This window comes from Neodiprion lecontei, chromosome 3, assembly GCF_021901455.1.
Source record: "Neodiprion lecontei isolate iyNeoLeco1 chromosome 3, iyNeoLeco1.1, whole genome shotgun sequence".
NCBI lineage: Eukaryota > Metazoa > Arthropoda > Insecta > Hymenoptera > Diprionidae > Neodiprion > Neodiprion lecontei.
This window is the reverse complement of record NC_060262.1, coordinates 1,677,257-1,699,833: the sequence shown is the minus strand read 5'-3', so window position 1 is coordinate 1,699,833 and position 22,577 is coordinate 1,677,257. Positions and strand designations below refer to the sequence as shown.

At 37.2% G+C, this 22,577-nt stretch overlaps 2 protein-coding genes across 5 annotated transcripts in view; one reads left to right on the top strand and one right to left on the bottom strand.

Annotated features, from left to right (window-relative positions):
* LOC107226941 (endoribonuclease ZC3H12A) overlaps positions 1-14,997 on the top strand; it is a 35,505-nt gene extending 20,508 nt beyond the window's left edge. For all 3 annotated transcript variants that reach the window (XM_046734676.1, XM_046734677.1, XM_015667928.2), the window contains 6 exons: positions 8,670-8,904; positions 9,471-9,936; positions 10,242-10,527; positions 10,698-11,034; positions 11,142-11,415; positions 11,508-14,997. In XM_046734676.1, coding sequence (XP_046590632.1) covers positions 8,670-8,904; positions 9,471-9,936; positions 10,242-10,527; positions 10,698-11,034; positions 11,142-11,415; positions 11,508-11,859 — 1,950 coding nt within the window. In that variant the 3' untranslated portion in view covers positions 11,860-14,997. The remainder of the gene's footprint in view (positions 1-8,669; positions 8,905-9,470; positions 9,937-10,241; positions 10,528-10,697; positions 11,035-11,141; positions 11,416-11,507) is intronic.
* A 383-nt stretch (positions 14,998-15,380) lies between these two features.
* On the bottom strand, positions 15,381-20,103 carry LOC107226945 (ubiquitin carboxyl-terminal hydrolase 45). 2 transcript variants are annotated; one of them, XM_046734671.1, is made up of 13 exons: positions 19,682-20,103; positions 19,158-19,297; positions 18,878-19,068; positions 18,583-18,763; positions 18,328-18,495; positions 18,036-18,257; positions 17,693-17,955; positions 17,404-17,606; positions 16,694-17,324; positions 16,329-16,605; positions 15,965-16,228; positions 15,705-15,889; positions 15,381-15,617 (listed from the first exon to the last, which is right to left on the bottom strand). In XM_046734671.1, the coding sequence occupies exons 1-13, from the start codon at positions 19,764-19,766 to the stop codon at positions 15,545-15,547; spliced, it is 2,883 nt and encodes a 960-aa protein (XP_046590627.1). In that variant the 5' UTR covers positions 19,767-20,103; the 3' UTR covers positions 15,381-15,544. The 2 variants fall into 2 exon arrangements, with proteins under 2 accessions (XP_046590627.1, XP_015523418.2); XM_015667932.2 differs by having other exon boundaries at positions 16,694-17,327; positions 19,682-20,102.
* Between the last annotated feature and the right edge of the window lie 2,474 nt (positions 20,104-22,577).

The following is a 22,577-nucleotide window of genomic DNA, read 5'->3' as shown; positions in this document are numbered from 1 at the left end:
CGTTTCTACGACGATCGAGTGAGTCTACGAGTGCGCATGCGCGAAGAGTAGAAAATATCAGTTTCAACTCCTCCGCGCATGCGCCGTCGCAAACAAATCTGACGATACGCGACGCTAACCTCAATTTTGTGCATCGTGATAAAACGCGTAACATACTCTTGTTGTGTACAGAATCGGCTCGTATGCGTTCTCACCTTTGACTCGTATTGTAAACTTACGCTTGAGCCGAAAAGACAAGAGTTTCTGTCCTTGTTATACAGAATATAATGTTTAAAAAAAAAACATGTATATTTTTTATGTCTTATCGCCAAGAGCTCTTTTCTTTATCTCAATTCTTTATTTGTATATGCACCATTTTTCAAAAATTCTAACATTACACTTAAGAAAAGAAAAGAAAAAAATGTGTACATATTTACAATCACCTCGTATCAAATATTCGACGCGCATAATCTTTTCCGGTTCCGCAACAATCTCGTTGTTTTTTTTTTTGTTTGTTCTCGCTTTGCTCGCAGCGACCTTTTTGTACAAAGCATCGCGACTTTGTCTACAAATTTTAAGTTCTAAGAATACTCGGAAGATAATCGCGAACGAAATAATCAAATCACACGAGAAATTTTACAAAGATGTAATTTGAGCCGAGAACAACTGTCGGTAACAAAACTGATTCTTTTTAATATGTTCATTCAACTTGAACACCGGTAATGTAAAGAGTACGTGTTCGATAATTTATGAATTAACGTATAATCAGAGCCATGATAAATTAACCTTTCGATTATAATGATCATACGAAAAACGATTATGCGGAAAAAGCGTGGAGAAAGAAAAGTGCTACAGTATATTTTCATATTCTTCGTTGATATTCAGTTTAATTTTTTCCCCCGTTTATTATTCAACTACGTTACACACGGTCAGTATCTACCGGTATTTACAAACTTGGCTTATATATATATATATAGTTATAGGTATCACGTAAAGCGTCATTACACACCGCAAAGCTCGCGCGCGCGGCTTTCTCCGAGAAAATTCTCTCTTACGAAAGGATGTAATTTCCAGTACCTAATTCTTACACAGAAGCAGTAACAGAAGCAGAAGCAGAAGCGTCGTCAATCCATGTAATGTATAATATACCTATACGTACGAACAAACACATACGTATATATGTATGTACGTACGTTACACGTAAATACAGCACAATCGTTTTTTTTTTGTTTTTTTTTCTTCATTTCACTTTCACCGTGTAAAACTCTTCCTTCTGCCTGCTGCTGCCGCCTAACAGCATATAAGTTTATATTCTTTGATTCGATGTTATACACGTGAATAGAAATGTTCGTTGCCAAGAAATTGTTTGGTAAACATATCACGTACGATTCTTATAAATGCACGGATGTACACGTACATGTATATGTATTATATTACGAGTTCACCACGTTCGGTTCACAGACCGGATATCCTGTCGAGATTGTACCCTGCAATTATTATTAAAAGCACATTATCGCAGAGGCTATAATCAAATATGAAAATCATAAAAGGGTTAACAAAAAATATAACACAATATATGTATATATATTTTTTCAACTTATATTATTACAGTTAATAAACAATAAATTCAAATACCTCAGTCATATTAAGAATATTGAAAAGAATCTGTATATTTTTCTCATCTCTCTCTCTCTCTTTATCTCTTTTTTTGCACTTTTTCCCACAAGTTGCGGAGAAAGATAATTTTATTTTTAAACGCCGCCGCTTGTTTTCGTTGAAAAAATATTCCGTCAAAAGATCTCGCAGTTTGTTCGCCCTACAACCGTACGTACAGCATATGATTTACACGTATGCCCGGATTCCGTCATATCTATATACGCATATTAGAAGGCAATTTATTAGTCACTTACGGGCTTTGAAATTGACGAATGCAACACATGCGTTCACGTTGTGTGTAGTAACGATACATACGTACCAACATGAATTATATCCGTAATGCAGTGACGACCCTAATTGACTCTGGCTTCTGCTGCTGATTATGGGAGTTGCGTAATGACTTTAGCAAGAAACCGTTATTGGTTTCTGTTAGGTATATAACGATACATAGTTATATACATTGCATGCGTTAAGAATGTACGCATATCTGTGTCTGGCTGAAAAAGAAGAAAAAAATTTCATTTGTCTTTTAATCGGTCGAATTCACCGTCATACGATTATTACGATTACGATTATCATCGTATTTATTAAAGTTATTGAATGTAATGTAGCGAGGAAGGGAAATTGCGGTACTAATTTATTCGAAAGAATTAACGAGACCGTTATACTTACAACCTGTAACTAATTGCAACGACACATATATCGTAATTAGTCATATTTACGACGGTAACAAAAAAAGAAAAAAAGAAAAAAGATGTATGTTACATCATGTTTATACGCATAGACGTATGTGTCGAGTCTCGAGTTAATTTAGATGGCGGGACGAACCCTCGGAACAAATTTCACTACTTCTTCTTCTCTTCTCGTGCCTTTTAATTCTTCCTCAGCTTTGTTTTTTTTTTCTTTCGTCTTCTCTTTTCTTTATCTTAATGTCACGCGCCGGTTTTCGTCATATCAACTGGTGGGAATTTCTTACACGTGTAACACACTTTCATAATTCGTTCATTCATATTCGTTCCAACCTTTTTTATCACGTATATGTGTATATATATATATGTGTTATATACAGGGTAGTCCGAATGAAAGTTAACAGGGTTTGACTCCGACCTCCACCGAATTGGTCAATATTAATTTTTGTTTTTAATTTTCTGGAAATCATGAATAAACGTTTTCAATGAAAAACGCACAAAAATCGTATTTTAAAAATTTTCTTTGACTACACACACGTGTACATTTTTTTCATCTCCTCGATATTAACGTTACAGAATACCTATAATTTTACACACTTGCAATGTCGGAACAGCTCGAGACGGATCGTAAAAAGAAAAGTGTCGAGGAAAATAAAAGAGCGTAAAAACGTGCCACAGATGAAAAAGTAATCTTTCGGGTAGGAAGGGATAATTGCATTGACAGACGTTTTCGATTAACAAAAAGCGAAACCAGCTAACGTATAAAAAAAAACAAACAAAGAAAAACAAGAAAAATAAATAAACATTCACGTGCTGTGTAGAAATTTCAATGCATGTGTCACGTACGTAATACATTACATGCTATATATGCTATGTAATATTATCACGCTGTGACATATTTTATATTATACACAAATGATGCGCATAATAAATCTTATTATTAGTTACTATATACGTATATAAAGAAAAAACCGTAAGATATGAATTATGAAAAACAAAACGGATTGTTGTCACGTATTATTAATCCGCGAGTTGAGAAAAAAAAAAGAAGAATAAGTATATTTCAACTTTCGGAATTTCACTCTATCGAGACCTAATTTTTCGCAATTTTGCTCCGTCGTAACTTGATTTTTTCGAATCTTGCATTTTCATACTATTCCAACTTTTCTTGTTTCTCCAAAGTTTGATTTCGTCACTCGAAATTTCGCTACCAAATAATTCGGAATTTGGCGCTTTCGGAACTTTTCAAATTCTAAACTTCAACCCCTGCCCCGTACTCTATAACACATATTACGTCCAACAACTGACGGATGCTATGGTTTTTTCCTACTACTCGTATGTATATATCACATACCGTTCCTACTTTTTCTTCCCATTTTTTCTTCAACCGGTTAGTTTTCAATTTTCGTTTTTCCTTCTCTTCTCACCTTCTTTCATTCGTATTATTTTCCCGTCATTTCCGAGCACACGATCAGAGTTAAGTAGCCGTTACGTACCTATGTATGTATATTATTATATACGTGTGAATTTAACGATGTGTTGTTGTCGTTATTATTTTTTTCTTTTTTATTTTTACTGCTCGTTTTCGTTTCATTATTAACGTGTGTGTTTTTTTTTTCTTCTTCCTTTGATCGTTGCTCTTATCGTTTCTCGCGTTTCTTTAGTTCTATGAATACAATTCGTTCTTACACGTCGTCATATCCGCGTACGTACGTATACGTATAATACGAGTATACATACCCATACTTACAACACACCAAGTTATACCTCTTCCTTTATAGTTATAATATAATACATAGCATATGTGTAATACATTATATACTACATGAGGTTGAAGTTCGTAAGATTGTCGGTAACGATGCCTCACATTTATATACGCGCATTTATAATGCAAAGATAATCACGTGTTATTACGCAATTTCAAAATTAGAAAAAATAAATAAAAAATAAAAAAAACTATATATATATATATATATGTATATAATTATTGGCAAATTCAACGACTCTTCGAGAATTATTCTGTAACGTTTTGCAAAATATAGTTATACATGCATATACACATTTATATATATATATACATAATTTTTTTTTTTTCAATCGCTTTTTTTCTTCTCTACCTTTCTGTTTTTCTCACATCAACGTTTAATAAATTCAGTCTATCGTATATATGTATTCATTTATTTATTTAAGTTTGCGCGAGAGAGAGAGAGAGAGAGAGAGTCACCGATCCGTCTATACAGATATTATCATGTACACGTTATATCTGCGGGAAGAGGCGAAGCTATGCCACCCCAGACCTGCAACAAGTCGACAGAAAAGACCAGATCCGGGATTGTTGCGTTGCGTTGGGTTCTGTCTCGTCTTGTCTTGCCTCGTGGCGTTGAGCTTCGCTGATATCTGCGACAAGGTTGCCATCAATTCATTTGCAGAAGCTGATGATGACGATGATGCTGCTGCTGTTTCTCTTATTTCAACGCTTGTCGTTATCGAGTACTATTATTATGACTGTTATTATTATTATTATTATTATTACCATACATCATCGTATGTAATACACGTCTGCAATTCACACACACACACTTTGAATTGTTAATTTTTTTGTTCGTTTGTTTTTTTTTTTTAGATTTGAAATTTTATCTTTACTCCTCTTTTAATTTCTTTCCGATTTCGTCGTGTAACGAAATTTTCACGTCAATTTGTCGATTTATTTTCAACGTATTTGCGAGTACGTATAAAATATCGTTATATCGATATCTTGAATTGTGTTATTTTTTTTTTTTTTTTTTTCGAGTAAAACATTTTATCGCGAGATACTTTATGATTATACGCAGCACGATGTATGATATGTGTGTACGTAATGATTTATCACAGTATACGACGAAAGTAATAAAATTCTGTGTTAGTTACAAATTATAGATGAAATTTATCTAGCGTTTTATACATGCTTCGATTCGTTAGAATCTGTGTGTATATGTATATATATGTATATATATATATAAAAAATTCAGCTTATACTATTATCTTATACCATATTATATTAAGATGGGAATATGATCGTAAATTTTTACGTCTATCATTCTCATTTATACGTGGATTAAGTATGTATAATACGTACAAATTTTTCTATAAATCGTAATATTTTATCGCAGATGTTTCAATTTCTTACAATACCGATTATCGTGATAATAAACATACACCGCAAAAATATGGGTAAAAACCGGAAGTTTAACTTTATAATAATTACACCTGCTGCCGTTTTATTACACGTTTTGTAGAATCTAAACACATAAATTCGCATGCATAAGTGTGTATACACACACACACACACCTTTGAAGAAGAAAAAAAATTGATCAATCGATCGGATCGAACGAATTGTGAACCGGGTTAAAGTTTCGTATCCGGCTCGACGACGACGACTGTATATAATCAAGACTTTCACCTGTACAGCAAGAGTTCCGTTAATCGGAGCATCCGGTACAACCACCAACACCGCGAAGAGTTATGTCATGCTCGCTAATAACTTCTCTCTCTCTCTCTCTCTCTCTCTCTCTCTCTCTCTCTGCCCCTGCCTCTCTTTCTCTTTCTCTCTCTTTTTTCCCCTCCTCTTCTCTATTTTCTGAACCTGCTGCCGCGCCACGCTGATCCGCCTTTCCATTGATCTTTCAGGCGTTTGAATTTAGAACAGAGAATTTAACGGTCTAAAGATAAATACCTGTGTAAGATGGAGGAAAATTTTTGAAAAGCGACAAAGATAATAATACTTGACGCTGCTGCAGCAACTCCAATTGTAAATTTATATAAAAAGAAAAAAAAACTAACAGAATAAAGTTCCTTCGAAACTTTGACGAATTTATAGAGTTAAAATCGATTATCGTACTGGTATTATTTATATCTTTATTACTCTAACCTCAATTTCGTGAAAAAATGCCTAACGTATACGGCGAAGTTTATTTGAATGGCATGATCTAATTGCGTTTGAAATGCTTTAAAAATATATATATATATATATATATATATATTATGATAAGTCTGGTATTTTAGCTGTTAATCTCGAAAAAGGTGAATTTTTACACGATTTCAACTTTAAACTTGAATAACTTTTGACAGAGCTGAGTTATCAAAAAAATTATAAGAGACCCTTTTTGTACAGCATTCAATTCCCTACGAAAACACGCATCGAACATTTAATTACATTGTCTGGTTACTGAGCTACAAAATTTAGAATGAAAAAAAAAAAAAAAAAACAAAATAGCGTTCAGGAATCACTAAATATTAACATTAAGAGCTCAAATTTCAACAGGCATTTCACTTACTCTTCCTACAATTATTAAAGGTGTGACTTTGAAAAAAAAGTCGATTTTATTTCAGAATACAACCACTCGTACCTTATTCACATGATTTATTAATACAATTAATTTGACTATCGTACGTTGCGTAAAAAAAGACTGAACAAAATAAAAAAAGAGAAAAAAATGCTACAATAATTTCTTAACAATACAATGTTTTTCGATTTTACATTCAAAAAACATCAAAACAAACTCACCCATAGGTATAAAAAATGTAAAGCAAAGCAACTATACGTAGGGTACTCTCAACGCGTTCGATGTATTCGTATAAAGATGACTACGAGGTTACATAATAATTATCATACGTGGAGACAAACTACATACTTAAGTTGTTAGTTTCGGTGAATCAGTATCCACCTCATGTCTCCCCCTCGTCATGTACACGTATTATATACAGGTATATCAATCGATATGTGTAATAAGTTGCGAACGAGGACGATTACGCCTTATGGTTCAGGCGTAACGTAACGCGATTGCGGGCTAAGTATGCACGTACTTACATACATGTACATGAATTTGTCGAGTACACGTATAAACTGGCTGGCAGGCACACGTCACCTTGTGTACAACTTTCCTAATGATTCTGACCGAGTCGTATAGATTAATACCTGCGTACGTATTTCATGCACACACGCGTACGCAATTGATTTAACGGCCTGCATTCGTATTCACGTATGCATGTATGTATATACGTATATAATTTGTGCTTGTGTGCATAAGGATAGATATCCAGAAGTACGTCGTCGTCTTGACGCTTGTTTGTCCCTCGCAGCTTGTTATTATTATATACACGGTTATTACGCACGTATGTGTTGCACATGTATCTATGTTCACGTACGAATGTGTTACACGGGTTACATGGCACAGAGGAGACACAGAAACGGGCGTTGATCGCGTTACGAAATGAAATATCTCGCCGCGCTTTGTAATTTGTATTACAGATATATACTGTAGGTATTACATCGCGTATGCGTATGCGTGGTTGCTTTGGTTGCGTGTGTGTGTGTGTGTATATTTATACACAAAGCCGGTACAGTTCCGGGTTGTCAATTACCCATTTACGTATATATTGTTACATTGAAACGTGGATACGTGCATCGTATACATGTAGGTATAATATACCTATGTTGTACTTTTACGATGAGTTATATTTATATGCATAAAATGAATTAGATTGGTTGTTTTTTTTTTTTTTTTGGTTTTTTTTTTTGGTTTTTTTTTCTTTCCTTCTTCGATTCTTATATCCTGATTTATTCAATTACAAGTTACACACAATTTGTTTGCGTTTACGTAAAATTATTAATATGGTTAATTACAATTCGTATGAAAAACTGATTTTTATATCGGGAGTGAAGTATTTGCGAAGGATATTTGTACAGATAATTGAAAGAAATTTATGCATAAGTTGGGAAGAAAGGAAGAGAGGAAAAAAAAAGAGAGAAGGAATTAAATGTAAGCTAAAAATCGAGTTTTAGCTCGGTCGCGTTAATAACGCACTTATTTGTGTACCGCTTGCGGTTTTCATTATCCACATTATAGAAGTGGAAAACGTTAAGCCGAGAAATTGGTGCCATTGTTATATGAAAATGGTTGTTTTGTCGTTTGCTGTAACGATGATAACATAACGTAACGATAACAGTATTATACCCACACGTATATATGTATGTACGTACGTAGGAACGGCAAGAGATTGTAAACAAAAGCCGGATGCCGTGTACAGGACTATGAAAAACTTGTAATAAGTTTGTAACACGAACGTGACGTTCTCGTCTTCCTCCGATTTATTCGACGATCATCCGTCCAACACGCGGCATCTGCGAGTTTTGTTACGAGGGAAAAAAGAGAGAAATATAACGTGGCCAACTTTGATTTCTTGTATATACATATACGTATGTAATTATATGAAAAATAAGAAGCTAAAATATATAACGAAAATGGAAAAGAAAAAAAAACAAAAAACTATCAACTCATGTTTTTCTCTCTCTTATATTTTTTCAGAGATACGTCGATTGTACCGTTCTCGGAGGTGGAAACGGGGCTGATGCCGAAGACTCTTCGTACGACAGCGATTACGAGGCTGAGGATTCCCTCGGATCCGCCGCTCATCCTCGACTCGAATCGCAAGTCTCGTCCTCCACACACTCGGATGTTTCCCGGACAACATCCGACACCCTGGCCGCCGAATTCGCCGAGTACGTCACGGTTCAGGGTCCGTCGCCGACGCAGAGCCCCGGTAGGTATTCGATTCGACGACAAAAAAAAAAAACAACAGCAACAAGAGGGAAAAACAGTTTTTTTTTTTGTCAATACTTTTCGTCACCAATATCATCATAAATATATTTATACATACAAACTGGGAAGAACATGATTGTTTATTTAGAAAAAGTATGTTTGTCGGTAAAACATTGAAAATTCATTTACTTCCGGTGGAACCGGAAGTTTAAATTGAACGGGACATGACGATATTTGATGCCCATAATTCGATTGTAAAATCCTGTAAGTTTCAAGTTTTTTCATCGAGCCGTTTCCGAGATCATCGCGAGAGTTGATCGGACAGACTGATAAACCGACATTTTTCAAGAAACCTGTTTTTCGTATTCTAGAGATTTGAGAATTTCAAGACTCGTTGAAATTAGAAAAATGTATCTTCTACCGAAATCAATAATCTTCCCACATCGCCTGAGGTGATGAAAAGTAAAAAAAAAAAAAATGAGATTCCGCAAAAATAGGTATCCTTGGGAAACGTTACTTTGTTATGGCGTTTAGGATAGAAGAGACTGATTATTTATTTATTTTCAGGGTACACGGCCAGAGTCGAGTTCGCGCTGAAGCTCGGATACACGGAGCGTCTGGTCCAGGCAGCACTCCAGAAGCTCGGCCCGGATCCGGGTCAAAACGAGCTTTTAGCGGAGCTTATAAAGCTCGGGGCGAGCTCGCCGAAGCTAGCAGACACCGCCGACGAGTCGGACCTCCTTTTGGACGCCGAATTGACCGTCGACGATGTTACGCAACCCCAGTCACCGGTTCTACGACCGGTCGTTATCGACGGCAGTAACGTCGCTATGAGCCACGGCAATAAGGAGATATTTTCGTGCCGAGGGATCAAGATATGCGTTGATTGGTTCAGGAACAGGGGACACAGGGAAATCACGGTATTTGTACCAAAGTGGCGCAAGGAAGCATCCAGACCCGATAATCCTATCGCCGATCAGGAAATACTCGGCGAGTTGGAGAGGGATAGATTACTCGTTTTCACACCCTCGAGGTTTGTTCAATTGCAATTGTATACGTTATACATAATGCAGGCTTTCAGAATGTTAGTGGTGTGTGTAAGCTACTTAGGACTAAATCTAATATTTCGGTAACAGTAATTTTGAACTTGTCTTTTCAGTCATCGAACAAAGCCGAGTAATAAAATTTTCCTGACACCAGAATAGCTTTTAATCGCAAGTGCAAAATTCTCTGTCCTGAAAAATTAGGTCAATCTGATTTGCACCACTCGCATTCTCTGCCCCTCATGTAATGATTGTGCGGGAGAATGAATGATGCGAACGATTTTTATTTCTTCAGACTTGTGGGAGGTAAACGGATGGTTTGTTACGACGATCGATACATTCTTCGTCTGGCCGCAGAGCTTGACGGGATTGTCGTCAGCAACGATAATTATAGAGATCTCGCTCAAGAGAGTCCGGAATTTAGAAAAGTCGTTGAGGAGAGGATACTGATGTATAGTTTCGTCAACGATAGATTCATGCCGCCCGACGACCCGCTCGGCAGGAGTGGACCGACATTGGACAACTTTTTGAGAATAGGACCCAGGAGAGCCGATCCCGCGCCTCCCTGCCCCTACGCAAAGGTTAGAGAGAGAGTTGGCTCTTTCCATTAAAAAAGAAAAAAAAATTACTGTTTTCACGTTACAAGCAATTGAATTTCACTGATCTCTTGTTTCAAGCTGCACCTTCTGTTCAACTATGGGCAATAAAAACTCAGTATGAATGAATTAATCAATAACTCTTTGTTACACAGAAATGCACTTACGGCAATAAGTGCAAATTTCGCCACCCAGAACGCGGTCCGCATCCGCACAAATCCGTTACCGAACGACTCGTCGAACATGCTCAGCGTCACCTTCAAGCTCGCGGACCTAGTCTAAGCCTTCCTCTACCTCCGTCTACCTTGGCTTCCGGCATAACTCAGCACCAGCCGCTCTGCAAAGCAAGATCGGCCGTCTCGTCTGTACAGTCTACCTCGTCGTTTTCGTCCGTCCCGAAAAGCAGATCCGTTGAAAATGTCACCGCCGATGGGAACGCGCTAAATCCAACTAATTACGCTCAACAGATAACTGGCGCACAAAATCCTCAAGGTATCAACGACGATACGTTTATTGATGAAAAAAAGCAGTTCAGCAATTCATGGTCACTTACAAATTGAATTCGGATGAGTGTTAAATTCCCTTATAAATTCTTTTAGGATATCCGTCTCAGGTTGGATGGGCAGCGCCCGGTCCTCGCGTCGCGAACGCTGATCCTGAACCCGCTAATATGCACAGAAAATTGCAGCGTCAATTGACGCTGAATCCAGCTTGCGACCCGAGACTCTATCAACTGAGAAGATACCCCCAGCAGCAACAACCGCAACAGCCGCATCAGTCTCACCAAACTCTTCAACAACAGACCGTGATGCAACAGCACAGACCGCTGACCAGGCACGCTAGCAGCGAAACTCCGTACCCGGTATCGATGAGGTAAGTCACTGATTTCATTGATTTCGCAAGTACAGCCGTGCTTGCTACGCCCTTTGTCCTACGCCGATACTTGAACAACGGGGTTTACACAGCTGGGAGCATCCCGAGCACCATCATCAGCACGTGACGCGCATCGCGTCGGCTCCGGACTCGTATCGAGCTTGGCCGCCACACGGGACCAATCATCCAGCGGCCGGTTCGCGAGCTCAGCGTTTGGGAGCATCTGATCCGCAGCTGAATCTTCTTCCGTCACCACCAACGGCGGCAGCCGCAATTCGCGCCTCTTGGGGCGCTCAAACTCACGACGCGAGACGTCGCCTCCATTATCATCTGGCGAATATTTTCCCTGAGGAACAAGTGCAGGCCGCAATGGCTTTACATCCGCACGAGACAGATCCTCAACAAATATGCGCCGCTATATTGGCCATGTTTCCTAAACCTTAAAAAACGCCCAGGCTGTTCATGCACCACAACGATATTTGGCCCTGGTAATGCAGAGGAGTAAAATTTTAAACGGAGAGAATTGAGACCGATTTTTGTTGGAGAATGTCGTTGTTGTTATATTAAATTCAATTGGAAAAATGTTTATCGATTTTGCATATCATCATTATCAGGGCGACGAACTCGAGTTCAAATTATGCTGACGAAGTTTCGTTGTTCATTATAACAGCACACCGAGTTTATCCATATTACATACTACTCCGTTCCTCAATACTCTACGCGATTAACTACACCTTTATGTCTGTTGATATCGTTGTGCGAGCATGTGTGTGTGTTGAGATAAGCACAAGAGCGTATTTATTTTGGCCGGCCGATAGTTAGACGGACAAATTTTGTGACGTTTTGTATGCGATGTTGCACGGGTAGTGGAACAACCGAGTCACTCGTGATTTCATGATAACTTTACAAAATCACGTTGATATCAGTAATGGTCATAACACTATGATTGTTTGCTACTCTGTGTCTTCGATACGAATAAAATGTTACCGCGCTTTGAACGGCGGGCTGGAACCCTGCCTTGCGATTACTAACAAAATAATTTAAAAAAAAAAATACAAAAATGAAAATAATAAAGTATGTCCGCTCCATTTTGCTTTTAAGCATAATATATAGAAAAATGAGGGAAAAAAAATTACAATCTTATCGTACAATGTAGACAAGGATATTTTCAAGCAAAGTATTATATATTTTGTTTTTGAATGGGGGAGGGGGGGGGGGGGCTGCTTCGCACAGTTTCGTTTGCAAAATGTTCGCTTTGTTGGAGGAGTGAATTTGTCTTTGAAATCAAAGCTAATCGCTTTTTATTTACGATTTACATCATATGTAATACCTACCTAGATTTAGATATTATAATACGTACAGATTTGATTTACGCGGAAGATCAAACTAAATCTCTTGCGATTACGTATACTACATTTTTTTTTTTTGTGTTTGAGTACTCGTTATGAGGAAGGAGCGGGTGTTTGATATAGAATACCGTAATTTATTTATGTTGTACATTATAATTTTACTATCATAATACATGATTTTTTATTCACCCTCCCTAGGTTAGCTTTCTATGGCTAACTTTGTAGTGGAGAGTGGTTTTATACGTATATGTATAATATGTATACATATATCTGCTGCGTGTTTTTAAAATAGATGGTAATCTCATTTACAGCTCGCAGAATGGGGCATTATAACAAACAAAAAAAAAAGCATTTTTATATATTAAGAACAATTGTTAGGATCTAATTATGCACTTATTATTATTATTATTATTATTATTAAATTTGTTAGGGGGGAGTGGTGGGTGTCATGCGACTCACATTGAGTCTCTCAATTCCCGTCTTACCTCGAAATGAATTATCTAGCTCTTCTTAAATGGAATCTTGACATAATTGTTATTAGATCTTTGCCTTATTTTTGAAAAAAAAGTTGTCCATCTTGCGAATTGAAGTTACTCCGTGATACGATAGATCGCGACTGTTAGTCCCGTGAATAGAATTATCAAGATCATTTGAGGAATGCTGAGGAACAATAGAGACAGTTTTTATACTATATTAGATTCATATACATGTGTATATATATCTGTATACGTATTTTAATTAATAGTTCTAAGATGTGAATGTGAAAAGTAACGTATCGTTCGGGCACATTAGCGGCTGTGAATTTATGGAAGCCTACAATGGTTTGCACAATCGTCATCCACAAATGCGCGAACGCAATGCTGACTATTCGTTAAGAATGGATAAATAGATAGACATGTTTTGCAACATTTTAAGTTCCATTTTGCATCCTTATAATTGGTTGCCACTTCTTCACTTCATATATTGATCTACTATACATTGATTAATATTTGTTGAGGAATAAAAAAAAGTTGAGGAATTTCTAAAATTAAAATCGGAAGACAAATTTCATCGTTTTGATCAGGCAAAGAAAAGCATAGTTTTTTACAATTCTGGTTACACGGCAAATTTGAAGAGAAATCAATTTATTATTTTTACTATCGAGAATACCGATTTTCTGTCAGGCATTCAATTTTTCGTGTTCTCGGTAGATATACTTCCATGGCCAATGCAGTTACCTCGTTTGCTAATTCGGAGTCTAAATTTTCAAAGGCGAGTAAGGATTACTTTCAATTTTTAAACGGAGTGAACGAGAGAACATAAATTTTACAATGCTATAAACCTTTGTGCTAAACGAATAATAAACCGCGCGAAGATAAGGAAAGCTTGATGTGAACGGGATCTGTGTAGAGGCGCGCCTCACAAAAAAAAAAATGACAAGAATTCAATGTTTTATAACATATGAATACTAATAGAAGCATGTATATGCATGTGTAGCAAGCATTGAAATGCAATACTATGTATTGCGGACGGATAATTGAGAATTAAAGAATTTTTTTTAGAAAAGTACGTTTCTTCAAGTACGTTAAATTTAACAAGTTGTATAATATTAGTATAATAGAGAAAATAAACAGAAACCAGGAAAAGATTTTTTTTGTTTAAATTAATTACTTGTTCGTCGAGACTACGGTGTTGAGACGAGGCAAAAAAAAATCACAGTAATAATAATAATATACATGGCAGTAACCACATTTTTTGAATTACAATAAAAATGATTGTGTGAAGAATGTTTGGCGGATACAAGTTACAATAATTATCCATTATTATGTTAATATTATATAAATATTATATATATATTATATATATAGTATATACATACATTCATATATATAATATAATATATATACACACATATACATATATATGTGTATAAGAAATTTGTATCAATGTTATTATTCCAGATGGATTGTGAAATAAATGTTTTTCTATTTAAAGTTATATTTAAAAGTGACTTGTTATCGAATTTTATGAATATTATAATTATAGTTCAAGGTATAAATTAATTGCAAATAGCTAGGAGAGATATTACACAGCAATGATATTTATTTTGAGTCAAGAATGAGTGTATCCACTATAATGTCTTATATAATATAATATAACTACGCAAAATCGCTGATATAACAACATTTAAGTTTACAAATATTTCCAAAGTAAAACGTGAATAGACATAAAAGACGAGAAAAAAAATCATGATTCACGTTTACAAATACGCTAAGTTAAAGTCTTAAATGATTACAAACATGAAAAAATGCTCTGAACGTATTCACAAAATGCGTAAAGTTCAGTACCGCGAGTGATTCATCACCATCTTGGTCTGCAATTGCGAATCGCAAAGTGTGGAAAACTAGATACTTCCGAAACTTCACGAATCCCAATAAGTGGCAATACACGTGATGTATATGCTAATAATTACTAAATAAGATGTTTATAAATATTAACTAAAACAAAATATTTTTTCCCATTCACATTCAGGCACTGGGATTTGAGCGAAACAAATCGAGCATTAGTTGCTAAATTATATCATCAATGCTAATATGATATACTTTCCCAATTCGAACAAAATCTTTTTTTTTTTTATAACAGTTACATACAAGTTTTAAAAATCTAATATCTTCTTCTCAAATGCATATTCTTCTCAAAAATCATTTACAGTTCTACAGCCACCTGTCATACCTTTTTTGTTTGTTTTCTTGCCCGCCTCAGTTTCTACAGTATTATTACACGTAGCGATAGATATTTGTTCATAGAATTCTTTCGTAGAACAACAAATACGCTTGACTCTGGAGAACTCTTGTCTCGTCCACTTCCATTACTCTGAAATCATGAAAATATAGTATGATATCGATATTTCGCGTTAATTAAGCAATGAAAAAGAATTTAAAAACATACAGAATTTCATACCTCGAATCGGAAACGAAGTACCAACGACCAGGGGGAGGTTCGCAAGTCGAGGGGAAAATGGCAGCTGCCTCTTCACCTTCGGAATCATTTGAATTAATATTTGCCGACCCATCGTCCGTGTCTTGAGTGTCTTTGTCCGGTAAAAACGACCATCTGGGATCGTTAGGGCCTAAAGGTTGTCTCGACTATGGGAATAAATTTTTTTAAAGTATATGCATATGTGAAAAGATATCATTTTGACACAAAGCGCAAATGCTCACCTTTACGTAAGCAACGTAGTGACCGCCATGCAACGTTCCGCTGTGCTCTACAACACCGTACAATGCGTATAATCGAGGGCCGCTGTAACCCCTGCATACTGGAGCCAAGTCCAACATAGGTGGAAAAGCTACATGCTTCGTTACCTTGCGGAATACAACTCTTTGCATTTGAAACCTTTTTAGGTGCAAAATGAGTACCGCAGGTGCTCTTGAAATTAGATACTGCTTCGTGCTAGGACAGCATACCATCTTTCCCTGCTTTCCCTGTTAATAATATTTCAAATCCAGTAACGACAATCGATTGGTTGGAAATTTTCTATGGACTTTATAATCTTGAAGTAGTCGTAAATTAATGTTTATTTACCTTGTTCTCTCTCTCGGTGCAAGCTTCACATCCCACCTTGTTGTTACCACTCATAAGCTCCAATGCTGTGAATTGGTTTAGACAGGATTGGACGGAACATTCTCCATCCTCGCTTGGGTAGCGAGAAGGAGATTGATAACCATTACTGTGCATTCCAAGTCTAGATAAACCTGAGATAACATCATCGACGCCGTTCCCATTTGTACGGTCCTTCTTCATGCCAGTACGTTTTTGAGGTTTCTGGTAAATGTTTGCGTCCAAATCACTGGTGCTTTTACTGCGTTGAAAATACATTGAAACGAATTAAGTAGTAAGTAATCAGTTCAAGTCCTGCGCAAAATTATTGAAACATATCAGCAGTATACCTGGGAGAACTTTCTTTTCTCTCTTCTGTTTCTGGTCTTATTACATCCAAGCTGGACATTGGCCTCTCTATTTTATCCATGCAGGAACTCTGGAAAGCACTAGAGGCAGGGCTAGTGGGACTGTCCTTGGACGTGACGGAGGTACTCAAGGGGCTGACTGTGGGCCCTTCTGGGCTCGTCAAGTCCGAATTGACCGTGAGCGAATTGTTGAGCGACAAGCTCGTAATTGGCCAATTTGAGGTACCTGACGGATTTTCCTTATCGGGACTAGCCGGACTCTCTGTCACGGCCGTATTAATTATTTCGGAGCTAGACGATTCGGCAGGGTAGTTAAGTGGTATCAAATCGATCGTGGGACTTGGAGTTTGCTGCGTATTAATATAATCATTATATTTCAAATTTGACGAATCTGTTGAATTATCGGCCGAGCTTGGCAAAGTGATGCTACTTCCAGTCGACAAATCGTTTGTAGCTACGATGTCATCATTTTGATTATTGGCAGGCATTGAACCACCCGGAGACATTGGACTAGTCATAGTGGATGGTTTCTCTGAACTATAGCCAGACTCTCCGACTTCGGGTCGCGAAACGGCTTCGGACTCTATGTTATCTTCCACATCCGCATCACTTTCTTCTAAAAACAAATCCTTACATCATTCAATTTTCACCCAAGCAGAAGTCTCTGCATCCAATCGGCAAGGTGTACTAACCACTTTCGGATTTTTTTTCCTGATTTTCTTCAGTTATACTATTTTGATTAGGCAGAGAATCCCCATTAGCAAGATTGTTTCTTCTATTCCTGCGATGCTTCATGGCAGCTAATCGTTCTTTTTTCAACTGGTGTTTTGACGGTACATTAGTGGTGTTGTTCCCCATAAGATCAAACGTATCTTCCAAACCGCTGTTTTTCCTCCTAAGAAATCAGCATCAGTTTTGTCAGATCAATCAAATAAGTTCGAGCATGGATCTTTTGATTGCGGCAAAGTGTAAATTTTTTACTTTAGAATGGGTGGCTGTGGTTTGTCTGCCATAACAGGGAGACTCAGGTCGAGGAATGGCTCTGTACGATGAGACGAATGGTGACATTCTAAGCATTCCAGCGTAGATACTAATACTCCTCTGAAAACTCGTTCTGGACCTAATAATCTGGCACAAGCTTGGTTTCCGTAGAACTTTATACGAGACTTTAAATTTTCCTCCACACCCTGCGGGTTAGTTTTTCCACTCAAACCAACTTGGTTCAAAATTATTGACTGGTATCTCTGCAAGAATGATTGTAATTAGTAATTACTAATCAAGATCAATTAACAATGTGCTATGAAGTTTTATTCAAATTATTTACCCTCAAATCCTCTTTTTGTACTAATTCTAATAGATGCCTTAATAATTCGTGAGAATCATGCTGATCTCCACCACTGAATTGTGGCAGCCTGGAAGCTATTGCTTTCAAAAGTAGCGAAGGCGTGTAGACGTCTGACCCTTCAGACGACTGCATGTCCGTCAAAGTTTCGTGGAGGATCGAAGTAATCGTACCCCACCCATCAAGAGTACCTTCGATTTCAGGCTGAAAACAGAATGTGCTTAGTATATTCAAAAATGAAATGCGCGTTAATTTATTGAGATATGTTGTATACCAATTCAACTTCTTCGGCATTGGCAGATGGCTTGAATTTTCCACCAGGGAGGACAAACTTCTGGCCAGGTACTCGTAGATCCTTTAAAACTTTGACGAGGTACGGTGTTTGAGCCAGACACTGCATAACCGCATTGAGAAAACAAGTATTACCTAAATTAGTCAACCCCTGGAAAAACGAAAAAAACATTGTTAAATACGAATGAAATTTACGGCCAAGGTCAGGCCAAAAGTATAAAAAAGAAGAATAGCCCACCTTTACTCTGGATAAATTCATAGGGATCGTAGTCTTTTTCTTGTTGTCTAAATCCTTGGCCTCTTTGCTACTTCTATTCACATTGTATTCTAGCTCGATTACTGGTAAAGGTGGTGTAGGTAGGGGTACAGCAGAGTTTGCTTGTTTCTTTACGAACTCAACTAATTCCAAAAGTTTCTTTCTAAAATTGCATGTTCAAATCCGAGGGTAAAAATCAGGGACTTCAGTGTCGTTCTCACAAGACTTGAAAGCTAAAAATATCTTAAAATATATTTTCATGTACAGTATAAATCACCTCGAGTCTGCACTGACTTCGTTTTCGCATTCATAACACCAAAGACTCCATCTATGAGTATCTAAAGTTAGGCAATGACAATCGCTTCGAGGAGTCTTGAAATGTTGAAGTGCGTGCTGTCTTTGCCCTCTGCCACATCCCTGGCTACCGCATTTCAAACAGATCCAAAGAATCGGAATGAGGGGTTCGTACTAAACAATAATTTTTCTTGTTTAGAATACCTTCAGAGCTTTCAAATTTTCAGTAAAATTAGTACTCTGTTATTTCTTAAAAAAATTACCGCTTCTTCATCGTCCAGGACAATCGGTCCTCCGGCTTTAACACATTCCGCACACTCCTTGGCGATTCCGGTAACTTTCAAAGCCTTCTTCACTTTGGATAAATCTATCGCCTTTGCAATATGCGGGCATGACTTCGCTCCTGTAAAAGTGACTTATAAACTTTTGCCAAAAGGATTGTACCAAGGAAGTAATCGAAGCCAATACGGTTTTGTGGTTATTCTTGTTGTCTTTGTGCTATATTACGTCGTAATATCTGAACAAAGGAACTTGTACCGTGATAATATTCTCAAAGCTGCATCGTGTTGGATATATATAAATTGCACACTAGGGGTGGTATGCGATATGAAAATTATAGAATAAAATTCAAATTGGTCCGCAAAGTAAAGAATATTTGATCAGTCAACAAAGACTGCTGATCGCGCAGACAGAAATTTAAGACATGAACAAACTGGAGAGGGACAAAGAATTACGGTATCTCGTTATCTAGGTCTTGGAGATGACTATAAAAAAATTAGCCGCAAACCTGTGCTGGTGTCTTCGCACGATTCAGTGGATTCCCCGGCGTTTTCCTCGGACACATCCGGCTGACGGTTGCGTCTTTTTCCCATTTCTATTGCTAGAATTTACCCTAATTTAATCGAGTGATTAGCGCCCGTCGAAATGCTCTTGCTTCTATACGTAGTGACTTATTGCTGCGTGCATGAATTGTCATGCTATCATGACGGTACGGATGTACAATGTATGAACTTTTGACGTCGCTTTCACACGTGAAAGCCAACCGTATTACGAAGGATTATCGAATTTTTTACACCTGTCAGTTTACGCTCGAACATTACTCGCGGGAATTGAAATTTCGCTAAGTAAATCGTTAATTTTACTATTTCAACCTCATGGCAGTTACGGCTTCTGACTTTGGCATGGGCTGACTGAGCATGAACTATGAATCTCTAGTAATGACAATGACTGAAGAACGTGATGACCACGGACTTAGTGATGACGGTCATCCTCGTTCGCGGAACTTGGTGTGTCTACCACAGAGATGATAATAGAGTTGGCAAGATTAAGTGGAAAGGTGCACGACATGCGTATACGCATGCAAACAAGGATAGTGAAAATGCAAATTATTGACTAAAAAGTAATCTCATTCTTTTTATGCTCCCGAAAAAAAGTAATAGTAAGTATATATGGGGGGTAACTCGATCTCATAGTTCTTTTCATCTGTACTATTCTCGTGCCCACTCTATCTATTATTATCTCTATGACGTCGACTGGAATTTCTCGCGCCTTGAGCGTTCTTTAAAGAATCTCATAGGAATCTATCACAGAACATCGGACGGTTATTGAACTGAAAATAATTCCGGTTGTGTTACCTTCCGAGTTACCTGGTCTGTTTAATGGTAACCCCAAGCCCATGATTACAGACTTACCGACTTGTCAGCAATATCGGAAACCAATAATAATCATTAAATTCGCTAAGCATGCGATAGAGGCCCGCGTAATGAATGTATTTGGCTGCGTAAGATTTTTTGTAGATGTAACCGTAACCTATGATCACACTTACCGTCGCATCAACAAATCTCGGAAGATATATTTTTCAGTAAGATGGTTCAGATAATAATGTTGATTGAAGACTGTGAAAATGTTTATTGAGTAAAGATCAAGCACTTTCGTTATTTCAATATCCACGCGTTTGTCGTATCGCGTGGAGAACCGATCTAATCTCTGTCAGTTTATAATTTTGTGCGGTTTACTTTTATGAAGTGTGTACAAGTGTATTCACGCTGTTGTGTCTGCGGTAAGAATGCAAATGGTTTTCTATTAGATTTTTCCAAAGCGTTTTTCAAAGTGTCGAAACTTTTGGAAAAATAGGGGTTTAAAAACATTAATCCTAGCGATTGAACGATTCAAATAATTTTTGCGAAGTGTGGAAATAATTGTGATTTTTTTGATTTTTGATCTTTTCCTCTCGCAAACTTGCAAGTGATAGCTAAGCAGACGGAATCGTAGTATAGAATCTCATCCAGGATTACGCGAATGTGAAACTCTCATACCGTTTACGACTCGCGAGTACGTGTGCAGGGAGGTGTTTTATTTCGCTCTATTTCGCGCGCAAATTGCAGTGCCTAACAATGTGTGAATGAAAATGACCCTGCGTATAGATACACACTCGTTATCATAATTTCAAACGTCACGGTGATGATTCGCAATTGGATTGACGCCTGTATCCGAAGAGCAGCTTAATAATTAATCTCTTTTATAGAATATAATAACGCTATCGTATAAGAAACCGTATCGGATTCTCGGTTCACTCTGGACTTTCATACCTAAATATATGTACATGTTAACGAATATCGCATACACGATAAACTGTATTTTAGGTTATTGGTGTTTAACCATACAGGTTCAGCCAGTGCGTGATTATTTTGAGAAATCAACAAACAAAAAGTCGGTTTAAAATAAATACAACCGTTGTGGATCTCTCTTCGGTCTGCAGTAGAATAATCTAGGCCACGGTAATTCGTTATTTTTTATTGATTTGTCGTTTCTTTTTTTCGTAAAAAATTAACAAAACTACGATTTATCCTAGTATCGATTAGACCTCTTGATCAAACCTAGGTATTAGGCATAACGCAGTAAATTCGCAGGACGTTCAAGGGGATAGCATTTACAGCTCCGGCTAGCTAATTACTAATAAATTACATCGAAGCTAATGAAATCGCGTAACGCTTACGGTCACGCGTTTGCTTTTCTTATAATTAACACCTGCGCTAACATGACGGCGATGGGATCTTCTTATAATTCTTTTTCTTCGCGCAGGTCAGAATACGGGTTTTTTTCTTACTGCCGTTGTTATCCAAGAGCCCGAAACGGTCCGAAGGAATACCTGTGTGAAAGACGAGGTGCATTCCACACAGATATTGCTATACCGATGCAGTCAAAATTACGGCGGATCCACGGAGCGAGCTGAAAGCCGAGGGTGACGTGAGGTCAGAAATCAGGGTTCTTTTTATACCTGCTTTAATCTTTCCGGAGGAGGCGGAAAAATTTTGACTCCTTTTACACTTTCCCATGACTAGCAAGGATCGGAAATTCACTCATTCTTAACCGCGTAAAAATTTCAGTATGATATCAGTTATTCATTAACAGTAATAGCACCTTTGTTCACTTTAATTCTATATTCATCGTATTATGAGACGATTACCGTTATATTTATACTCAGTGATTTTCTCCGCAAACCATGATAATAAGATTAAAGACGAAAATTATACGCGGTGAAACTCGGGAAATATTTAACCATCCCTGATGAAAATAATTTCTATGCGAAACTACGATAAAGTTCAGTTGGTTGATAAGTGTGGGAAATATTCGAAAATCGTAGGAAATTTAAAAAATTATAAATGTCTACAATTTTCTATAAA